At 73.3% G+C, this 10,385-nt stretch overlaps 1 protein-coding gene across 1 annotated transcript; it reads left to right on the top strand.

The window, feature by feature from the left end:
• The first annotated feature begins 1,708 nt into the window (after positions 1 to 1,708).
• Positions 1,709 to 9,809, top strand: DPYSL4 (dihydropyrimidinase like 4). Its single transcript, XM_037497101.2, has 14 exons — positions 1,709 to 1,793; positions 2,812 to 2,900; positions 3,042 to 3,226; positions 3,946 to 4,110; positions 4,384 to 4,445; positions 4,535 to 4,615; positions 5,172 to 5,240; positions 5,462 to 5,582; positions 5,963 to 6,119; positions 6,328 to 6,469; positions 6,895 to 7,065; positions 7,396 to 7,575; positions 8,476 to 8,641; positions 9,318 to 9,809. Exons 1-14 carry the CDS (start codon positions 1,755 to 1,757, stop codon positions 9,407 to 9,409), a joined length of 1,719 nt encoding a protein of 572 aa, XP_037352998.1. The 5' UTR covers positions 1,709 to 1,754; the 3' UTR covers positions 9,410 to 9,809.
• Positions 9,810 to 10,385: the final 576 nt, after the last annotated feature.

Genomic DNA, 10,385 nt, shown 5'->3' with positions numbered 1-10,385 from the left:
TGGGCCTTCGCACGAGTGTGTTTCAACACGGCAACGGGTACGTCCGGCTCAGGAAAACGAGTTGTAAATACATGTATCAAATCGTATATTTGTTCACTGTATATTTTTTAAGAGCTTTATTGTAAATTTACGCAAAAAAGAGCGAGCACCGGCCCCGCGGGGTGTGCCAGGCGCCTGCGTTCTCCCGCGCCACCCTCCGCGCTGGCGGCGCCCCCACCGCCCGCGACGGCCGCTTCCCAAAGCCGACGCCTATTTTTGTATTGTGATTCCTCTGACACAGACCAGAGAATTTTTACTCGTTTGTAAATGATTGTACAGTTTTAATAGGACATTGTTTTAAATCTTAGACTAGCCAAGGCCCCTCCCACGGGATTAAAGTTCGGGCTCGTGGTCACGCCGCCACTCCGTGTTCCGTGTCCGTTCTCTGAGCAGAAACGCCTCCTTCCCCGGGGGGAGCCGGGGCCGCTGCCTGCTGGGGAGGGGGCGCCTTCCCTGCCCCTTCCTCGCTCCGGGGCCGTCACCCGGCGGCAGCCCTGGGGCCAGAGGCGCCCAATGCCCCCGGCCGCTCCCCCAGTGAGCCAGCTGGGCGCGCCCTGCCCTTCTCGGGAAGGGGGGACTGCGAGTGGCCCACGTGCGCGGGTTTCCGTCCCAGGCGACCATGGGGAGCAGAGGCTCGTGCTGGCCACGAGGGGCACAGGAGCTGGGGCCGGGGAGTGTCCGCTGTGCTTTGCCAACCTGCAGGCCTGGGTCTGCAGACCGGTCCTCATGGGGTGGGCTGCGAGGGTGCCCCGCCTGTGGCCCTGGGCGGGCCGAGTCCCTCTGCTTCTCGCCCCAGGCCCCAAGCCCCCCTTCAGGGCCGCCCGGAGCAGCCAGCTGGACACACGCCCCAGCCTGCCGCTGGCCACAGACGGGCGAGCCGGGGCCGCCTTGCTGGCGGGGTCTCCCCGGGGCTGGGCAAGTGACTTCCAGTGGCGGCCTCTCCCGCCTGCGAGCTGCCCCCCACCCTGCTTCTTGCGGGCTGAGCGGGTGGGGGGACCCACCGCACCCCAGGGCCTGCGGCAGCGCTTTGGGAGGCGGCCCGGCGCTTCAGCACTCACTGCGCGGACAGCGCCGGTTCCCTCCTGGGCGCGCCCCATCCCGGCGCCCCGAGTCTGCGGCGCTCAGCCAGCACCGGCCTCCGCCCTCCGGCCAGGAGCGGGGGACGCAGCAGCCCCCACCGGCTCCTCTGGCTGCGGAGCCCCGTCCCCCGCCCGGCCTGCCCGCGAGTCCGCGTCCCTTGCAGGGCGGGGGGGGCGCGGGGGGGCGCGTCTCGGGAGGCGTCTCCGCCGCGCGCACTCGGGACGCGCCCGGCCGGCCCTGCCCGGGCAGCGGGGCTGTGCAGGGCGCGCCGGGGCCTGAGCCTGAGGCCGGCCGGCCCTGCCGCCCGGGGGCCTCGCCTCGGGGAGCCGCGCCTGAGCAGACGCGGGGCTCCTCCCCGCCAGGGGCGCGGGGGCGCGGGCGGACTCGGGGCTCCCGCCGGGCCTGGCGGGCGGGGCGTGGGCGGAGGGGCGCGGGGCGGGGCGCGGGGCGGGGCCAGGAGCGGGACCCCAGCTCCGCGCGCAGACGCCGGGCGCCCCCGCACGCGCCCCAGCTCCGCGCGTCGCCCCCGGTGCCCCCGCGCCGCCCGCGCCCGCCCCGCGCCCGCCCGTGCCCGCCCGTGCCCGCCCGTGCCCGCGGGGACCGGCCGCAGCGCGAGGGCGCCGAGGAGGAGCAGCATGTCCTTCCCGGGCAAGAAGAGCGCGCCCCGGATCGCGGTGAGCCCCGCGCGCGCCCGCAGCCCCGGCGCCCCGCGCCCGCCCCGCCCGGAGCCGGCCCCGCGCCCGAGAGGCCGCGGCCCGAGTGGGAGCTGCCCCCGGCCCGGCCCGCCCGGCCCGGCCCGGCCCGGCCGGCGACCCCGCCGCGCGGCGCCCGCAGCTCTTTGTCCGGCGCAGACAAAGCGGCCGGAGCCTGGTCCGCGGGGCTCGGGCCGGCAGCGAGCGCCCCCCGCCGCCGGGCGGCCCCCAGCACGCCCAGGCCCGGCCCAGGGCGACCCCGGGGGGAACAAAGCCGCGCCGGCCTCGGGGTCGCGCCGGCCTGGGGCGCCCCGCGGGCTCTGGGATCCCGCTCGGAGGCTGGGGGCGCCCCTTGGGGCGGCCTGCACGTCCCAGACGCTAGGGAGGGGGAGCCGGCGCCTGCCGCACAGAGGGGTTCACCCAAGGCCAGTCCAGGACAGCCGGGGGCGCGTGGGGTGGGGGTGGCAAGAGGACCCGCCTGGGGGCATGCGTCTAGGGTGCCCCCCCCCCGTGAGCCCAGGCCCCCCGCAGGCGTTTCCCTCTTGGGTCCGAATCAGCCAAGCCCCGGAGTCTGAGCTCTGGTGCCTGGAGACTGGGGGGCAGGCAGGGGGCCCCGAGCCCCAGGGTCTTCCTGAGGGGGCAGAGCAGGGGCCCTGGCGCCTCTGTCCCCCCCTGGTGGGCACCGGGGCGGTTGGGGGTTGAAGCCAGGCACTGGCCCCCCGTGGCGGCTGCGCCCAGACCAAACCCGACGTCAAAGCCGCCTCTGCGGGTCCAGAGGGGCAGCGTGGTGGTGGCACCGCGGGGGCCGCCTGGGGCAGGGCCCCTCCGGCGTGCTGTGCCCACGCACCTGCCCCATTCCCGGGCCCAGAGGCCACCGGGCCACGCGGTGGGTCCCGGGACAGGCCTGGCCACCCCGTCATCTGCCGGCGGACGCTGTCCTGCAAGGGGGGCATCGCGCCGCCCGTGTGCGGGGAGCCAGTGTCCCGTCCCGTCTCCGCAGAGTGACCGCCTGCTGATCCGGGGCGGCAAGGTGGTGAACGACGACCAGTCCTTCCACGCCGACGTCTACGTGGAGGACGGCCTGATCAGGTGAGCGCGCGGCAGGCGCCGGCTCGCGGGCTCCAAGGCAAGGCGGCAGCCGCGTCTGCCCTGGCGTGGCCCGGACAGCCCGAGGAGACGCCACGGCGGGCGGGGCCTCAGCCGAGCCGCCAGGGCCTCTGTTGCTTCCAGGCAAATCGGAGAGAACCTCATCGTCCCCGGGGGCATCAAAACCATCGATGCGCACGGCCTGATGGTCCTGCCCGGAGGGGTAGATGTGCACACGAGGCTGCAGATGCCCGTCCTGGGCATGAGCCCCGCTGACGACTTCTGCCAGGGCACCAAGGCGGCCCTGGCAGGGGGCACCACCATGATCCGTGAGTCTGGCCCTGCGAGAGGCATTCAGGGCCATCTCCCTCCGGGGTGGCCGGCCCGAGTGCCCGCCCTGGGCTGCTCTGGGTCTTTCTGCTGGCTCCGCTCCGGCGTGCTCCCGGGACTCAGCGCCAGGGTGTGGGTCCAGGTACTTGTTTTGCGGGAAGCCGGCACCTTGCCGAGGGCGGGGCTTGGAAGCCCAATGCCTGGCCAGGGAGGGCACTGCCCCAGACCCGCTGCCCCAGCTGCCCGCCCTGCGGTCGGCACGCCGGACTCCCCGCGGCGAGGCTTTGAGGAGGAGCCATGCTGCAGAAGGACGACGCAGCGCCGCTGCCCCACCAGCCCGGCCTGTCCCGTCACCTCCCAGCTCAGCAGGGAAGCCTTCGAGGGCTCTGGGCGCCTGGCCCCAGGCCTGGAGGGTGTCTGTGGCTCAGGCCTGTCTGAGGGTCCCCATGCGCCCCACCAGGCTGGCTGCGTGGCTGCCACTGGCTCGGCTGGGCCCCACGTCACACCCTGGGGACCAGTGCCCGAGGCAGGGCCCCCCACGAGGTGCCCAGGGTGCCGTGAGCGGGCGCCCCTCAGCGGCGCCCTGGGGGCCACATGAAGGGAGGGTGTGTTTGTTTGTGTTGGGGGGTCCGGGCAGAGGCGCCCTAGGCCCAGAAGTCGGGGTCTTGCAGCGGCGGAGGGCGGGAGTCAGGGCTGGGCTGACCGCGCTGCCCCGCAGTGGACCACGTGCTCCCCGAGGCCGGCGTGGGCCTGCTGGCGGCCTACGAGCAGTGGCGGCAGTGGGCAGACAGCGGGGCCTGCTGCGACTACTCCCTGCACGTGGACATCCCCCGCTGGCACGACAGCACCAAGGAGGAGCTGGAGGCCCTGGTCAAGGACAAGGGTGAGGCGGCACCGCAGCCCTGCCCAGCGGAACGGGATGGCCCCCTGCGGCCCCGCGGCTCCACCGGCTTCTCCAGGGCCAGCGTCCCCGGGGAGTGGCCGCGTGTGGGGGTGGGGGGCTCCGTTTCCCTGCGACAGGACTTGGCTCCTCCCATTAGCACCTTCCCGGGGAGTGGGTGTCCCGGGCCGTCCGTGAGGTGCCCCTAGGAGAGGCGGCCCTGGCCGGGGCCTCTGGAGACAGGGGCCCGGCCGCCTGCCCCCCGGCTCTCCGCAGGTGTGAACTCCTTCCTGGTCTTCATGGCGTACAAGGACAGGTGCCAGTGCACTGACGGCCAGGTGGGGGCGGGGGCGGGCGGGGTGTGGGGGGCGGGCGGGGCCGTTCTCCTGGGAGGTCCGGCCCCCCAGCAGCCCCGGCACCTCCCCAGATGTACGAGATCTTCAGCCTCATCCGCGACCTGGGAGCCTTGGCCCAAGTGCACGCGGAGAACGGGGACATCGTGGCGGAGGTGCGGCCTGGGGCGGGTGCCCCGCCCCTCTGTGTGGGTGCTGTACCCACAGGTCCCCAAGGAGGAAGGACGCCCCCATTCTGATGAGTAGCTGCCCAGGGCCAGCGCCCCCCTGGGTCCCAGCCGGGGCGGCTCCGGGCTGGCATGCGGGGACTCTGTGCCCGCCAGGCTGCTGCTCTCCCAGCTGCCCCCGCCGAGCCCCGCGGCGGCGCATGAGGCTGAGGCCCAGATGTCAAGAATGAAGGGTGTTTGTAGGAGACGTGTGGTCCCCCCACTCTGCAGAGCCCCAGCGCATCTGCACGAGCCCCTGGGGAGGGGCGGGGGTGAGACAGCCCTGGGCGGGAGCCCCGCAGTGCCTCGGGGGCCTCACCCACGCCCCGGTGCCCACAGACCCCTGCTCCCAGACCCCTTCTCCCTGGGCTCCCTGTGCTGGGGGGAGGGGCCCACAGCCAGTTCGGGGGGCGGGGCCCCACATGAGAGGTCTGCAGGCCTGGGGTTCTCTTGGGGCCCCGGGCCCAGGCCGAGGCTCTGCAGCCACATCCTCCCGTCCACCCAGGAGCAGAAGCGCTTGCTGGAGCTGGGCGTCACCGGGCCCGAGGGCCACGTGCTCAGCCACCCCGAGGAGGTAGGAGAGAGGCGAGGGCCCCGCGGCTGCACCCCAGGCTTCACCTTCCGCAGGGCTGGGCCGTGGCTCTGACCGGTCTTGTCTGGGAGGCGCCCCCCCCCCCCCCCGTCCCCATGGCTATGGCCCACGCCCTTGCTGGTGGCTGGAGGCGGGGTCCTGCGGGTGGCCGCCTGCGTCTGGAGGCCCAGGGTCCCCGCGCGGCCTGAGCGCCCCGTCCCCAGGTGGAGGCGGAGGCTGTGTACCGGGCGGTCACCATCGCCAGGCAGGCCAACTGCCCGCTGTACGTCACCAAGGTGATGAGCAAGTCAGCGGCCGACCTGGTCGCCCAGGCCAGGCGCAGAGGTGAGCGGCCGGCCCGGCCAGACCTCCCAGGCCTGCGGGACGCGCGGCCACAGCAGTGGGGTGCCGCGGGTGCGTGCCTGGCCTGGCACGGCAGGCCCCTTGAGGACCCGAGCATTCCAGGCACCTGCAGGCCCAGCTGAGGCTGCTGGGCTGGCCCCACAGGGCCCGCGTGACCCCTGGGCTGTCGGAGCGGGGCCGGGGCAGGCTCGGGGGGGGGGTGACAGGAGCCTGGGGTCCCCACACCACATTCCAAGGAACTGGCTCCCCGGACGGGCCCTGGCTGCCCGGGGAGGCCCCGGCGCTGTCCCAGCGGAGAGCACGCCTGGAGGGCGGCGGGCGGGGCCAGCGGCGGGCCCGGCACCTCTGGCCGCCTTCCCCAGGCGTGGTCGTGTTCGGGGAGCCGGTGACCGCCAGTCTGGGCGCTGACGGGTCCCACTACTGGAGCAAGAACTGGGCGAAGGCCGCCGCCTTCGTCACCTCGCCCCCCATCAACCCGGACCCCACCACTGCCGACCACCTCACCTCCCTGCTGTCCAGGTGAGGCGCTGCTCGGCCTCCCCGCCCGCGGGGCTGGACCGTGGCTCTGACCAGTCCTATCCGGGAGGCGCCCCCCACAACCCGGACCCCATCAACCCGGAGCCCCACTGCCGGCGCCCCCCAGGCTGGGTGGGCAAGGCCGAGCGGCCTTTGCTGGCTCAAGACCGTCAGCCCCTCTGGGCTCCCCGACCCCCTCCCTTGCCCTCAGCGGGGACCTCCAGGTGACTGGCAGTGCCCACTGCACCTTCACCACGGCCCAGAAGGCTGTCGGCAAGGACGACTTCACGCTCATCCCCGAGGGCACCAACGGGGTGGAGGAGCGCCTGTCGGTGGTCTGGGAGAAGTGCGTGGTGAGCACAAGGGCGGGCGTGGGCGGCCCCGGCGCGGTTCTGGCCGCTCCGAGGAGGCTCTGCAGCTGAGGGCGGCCCTCCCCTCCCCGGGTCTGCGGCCACCCGAGGACCTCACCCGTACCCGCAGCTCGGGGACAAGGGTCCCGGCCCCTAGCGGGGCCACTGGACGCGATCACTGCCCCGCCCAGCCCTCCGGCCCCCGGCCTGCCCCGCAGCCCCAGCCCGGAGCCCCGTGGGGGGCCTCCTGGCCACCCCAGGGAGACAGTCTCGACCTTCAGGGGGGCATCGCTTACTTACCCACAGAGCCAGCCAGAAACCAGGCGCCAAGCCCTGCAGGGCCCCCACCACCCTAGGGCCTGGCTTGAGGCTCAGGGAAGGGGCCTCGCCGCCCCCCGCCCCGCCCCAGCTCCCCCTCTGCTCCCCAGGCTTCGGGGAAAATGGACGAGAACGAGTTCGTGGCCGTGACCAGCACGAATGCTGCCAAAATCTTCAACTTTTACCCAAGGAAGGGGCGCGTGGCTGTGGGCTCCGACGCAGACCTGGTGCTCTGGAACCCCAGGGCCACAAAAATCATCTCCGCTAAGAGCCACCACCTGGTAAGAGACCCCGGCCCAAGCCAGGGCAGGGCAGGCCGCAGACCGGCCGCAGCTGGGCACAGAGGGCGAGGCCTGGCCCTAAGCTGCGATGGGGCTGGGGAGCCCCCAGGGACGGCTCCTCACAGGGTGCACCCCCACTGCTGCGCTCCCCACCCCGTCCTTCCCAGCGACTTGGGCACGGGTGCCAGGCTGGCCCGTCCACGCTGACCCGTCACCCCGAGCTTGTGGAGGACCGCCGCGGGCCTGGGGACGCCGGCCACGGGGTGGAGGGCACGGGCGGGCAGGGGCCAGGGCCCAGCGCTGCAGAGCTGCAGCCGCACCTCCCCCCAGAACGTGGAGTACAACATCTTCGAAGGCCTGGAGTGCAGAGGGGCCCCCGCGGTGGTCATCAGCCAGGGCCGCGTGGTGCTGGAAGACGGGGTCGTGTCTGCCACCCCCGGCTCTGGCCGCTTCATCCCGCGGAAGACCTTCCCCGAATTTGTGTACAAGAGGATAAAAGCCCGGAACCGGGTAAGGCGGCCCAGGCGCGCCCAAGTCCCTGCTCCTCTGTGTCCTGCGGGTTCGGCCAGCCCGGCCCCACCACCCCGGCAGTCGGGGGCGGAGCCAGCCAGGGCACGGGCACCCCGGAGCCTTCCATGGGCCACACCGAGCAGGAGCATGGCGGGACCGTCAGGTGCAGCTGCTGGTGAGCCCCCGGCCGCCCAGAGGCCCTGGGGCAGAGGCGTGCGTCCAGCAGCCGGTGGGCACTTCCCGGCGCCCTCCTCCCCTGGACACTGCGAGCCACCCCACGAGGCCACACCCCACCCACCATGCCCCGCACGCCCAATCCACCCCCACGCTGCCCTGGGGCTGCGCACAGGCCACGGGGGGAGGGGCCGGGGCAGCGCCCGGGGGGCCACCTCCTCCAGGGAGGCTCTGGGTCTGCCTCCGGCAGGCAGAGGCGCCAGAGCTGACCCCAGGCTCTGCCGGCCACACTCGGGGTGCTGGGACCCCTCAGGGCAGGTGCTGGCTGGGAGGCTTTGTCCTCTTCAGGGCTACTGGGAAGCGCCTCCTGCTTTGGGGCCACTTGAGGGAGGATAGTCCCAGGGCCCCCCTCTTAGGGGGGACCAGGAACACCAGTTCGGAGAGGTGGACGCGGGGTGGGGCCTGACCATTCCAAAGAGAAGCGCCTCTCACGGCTGTTGGTGCCTCCCACCCGGGCGGCTCTGGGCTCCTGGGAGGCGCTTGCGCGGGTGTGGGGGGAGGGGAGGCGCTGGGCAGGTGTGGGGAGGGGCAGGGGCCGGGGGTGGGGAAGGGCGGGAGGCACGTGCAAAGGCGTGTGCACGGGTGCGTGGAGCAGGTGCCATCCAGGCCGGGCACTGGCTCCCTGGCTGCTGGCGCTCAGCACTCACACCGGCCCCTGGCCTGCAGCTGGCGGAGATCCACGGCGTGCCGCGAGGCCTCTACGACGGGCCGGTGCACGAGGTGATGGTGCCCGCCAAGCCCGGGGGCGGCGCCCAGGCCCGAGCGTCCTGCTCCAGCAAGATCTCAGTCCCCGCCATACGCAACCTGCACCAGTCGGGGTTCAGCCTGTCTGGTGAGTGAGTGGGCACGGGTAGGCTCTGCCCAGCGTGGCCCAGCCTGTGCCTGCCCCAGGGCGCTTGGGGGCTGTGCCTGCCCCCGAGCACAGCAACTTGGATCACCTGGGGAGGGGCCGGGCCACCAGGGAGCGAGGCCAGCTGGGAAGCTCCGCCGTGTCCCCTGCCGCAGTCAGCACCCTGGGGCTGTCGCTGCGAGCCCAGGGGCCATCAGACACCCCCTCTCTGGGCGTGCCCCTCCACCAGCCCTCACAGCCCTGCGCCCTGACCCCGTGGGCCCCAGGGGAGGATCTGTGGGCACTCGGGGACACGCTGGGTTGGCCCAGGGGTGTGGTCCCAACTGCGGCTTCTGCTCAGGGCCGGCTGTGCGCCCAGCGAGTGACTGATTCTTGCAGAGGCCCGAGCCCCAGGTCCTCTCAACCCCAAGGGGTGGCCCGGCCGGCGTCCCGCCTCGTCCCCTCCCCAGACGGATGAGACCCGGGGTGCAGGAGCAGGGATTCCCCTCAAAGTCCGGCCTTGTCCGAAGGTGGCGCTGCCTTCCGGGGCGGGCAGCGCAGGCCAGGCCGAGACCCCCTCCGGGCAGCAGAGCGGCTGCCTCACTGGACGGTCAGTCCTGGCCTGTGGCCGTGGGGCGCCAGGGCTCCCGGCCCACGAGGCCCCCATCCTCCTCCGCAGGCTCGCAGGCGGACGACCACGTGGCGCGGCGCACGGCCCAGAAGATCATGGCGCCCCCGGGCGGCCGCTCCAACATCACCTCGCTGTCCTAGCCGGCTCGGCCAGCTGGGCCGCCAAGGGCCGTCTCCCCGCCGCTCCCCTGAGTTGTTCTGAACTTTGGGCCTTGCCGTCCCCCCCAGAAACCCTCCTTTTGGGGTCCCAGGTCGTGTGTGCAGAGGCCCTGGGGGGGTTGCCTCGGGGGGGCCACTGCCAGGGTGAGGCGCAGGGACAGCTCGAGTGGCCGGGCCTGGGCGCTGGGAGACACCCGTGGGCGGAGAGGCCGTCCCACCCTCAGCCCCGCGGGGCCGGCCGGGCAGTGTGAGCATCCACGGCCAAGGCGCATCCCGCTCCGCCGCGGCCAGTGTCCTCCGAGCCTCTTGTCGGGCGAAGTGGCGCCGTCTGGAGTGAATTAAAGGCTTGGCAGCTGCTGGTGTGTGGAGTCGCGACTTCTCTGCCCCCTCCCCGCCCCCACGGGGCTGACGCTTCATGCTGGCCGTGACGCTGGCCGTGAACCCCAGCCCACCTGGCAGTGACAGCCCTGCGGGCTGGGGAATGAGGGCCCTGCCCTTCAGGGAGGGCCCTGGAGCCTGCGCCCCAGCCCAAGGCTGCCCCAGAGACAGCGCAGGGGCCGGAGGGCCCTGCGGGTCTCAGCCCCGGGTCAGGGAGAGGCTGCCTGGGAGGCCTCCGCTCAGTCTGAGGACCAGGCCCCGGCCACCCAGAGAGGGGGCAGCGCGGCCTGACAGGCCACGTGGGCCGTGGGGGCTGCCTAAGCAGCCCCATCTCCACCCACAGAACGGCTGGCCTGTCCCCACGCCGCCGCAGGACCCGATCCAGACGGGCCTCAGAACCTTCCAGAAGGAGAGTGCCGGGTTGGCTCCCGACCACAGCCCCTCCCTGTGGGTCCCCGCCCAGGCCGTGGGGTACAGGGCCTTGCCCACCGGCGCCCCATGATCCAGGCTCAGGCCGGGCGGGCGACACCAGGCGGCTCCCATGCCACGATGCGCAGTGAAGACCATACAGAGGCGGCAG

Source organism: Talpa occidentalis, unplaced genomic scaffold (genome assembly GCF_014898055.3).
Source record: "Talpa occidentalis isolate TD23 unplaced genomic scaffold, MPIMG_talOcc4v2.1 talOcc4.8, whole genome shotgun sequence".
NCBI lineage: Eukaryota > Metazoa > Chordata > Mammalia > Eulipotyphla > Talpidae > Talpa > Talpa occidentalis.
The sequence above is the reverse complement of the archived record's forward strand: the minus strand, read 5'-3'. Positions and strand labels throughout refer to the sequence as shown.

What these genes read in the sequence shown, in the direction of transcription:
- DPYSL4 (XM_037497101.2), top strand. Translation starts at nt 1,755, where the DNA reads ATGTCCTTCCCGGGCAAGAAGAGCGCGCCCCGGATCGCG. An exon ending in AGAGCGCGCCCCGGATCGCG is followed by an intron (nt 1,794 to 2,811) that starts GTGAGCCCCGCG and finishes CCGTCTCCGCAG; the next exon opens with AGTGACCGCCTGCTGATCCG. An exon ending in CTCACCTCCCTGCTGTCCAG is followed by an intron (nt 6,120 to 6,327) that starts GTGAGGCGCTGC and finishes CCTTGCCCTCAG; the next exon opens with CGGGGACCTCCAGGTGACTG.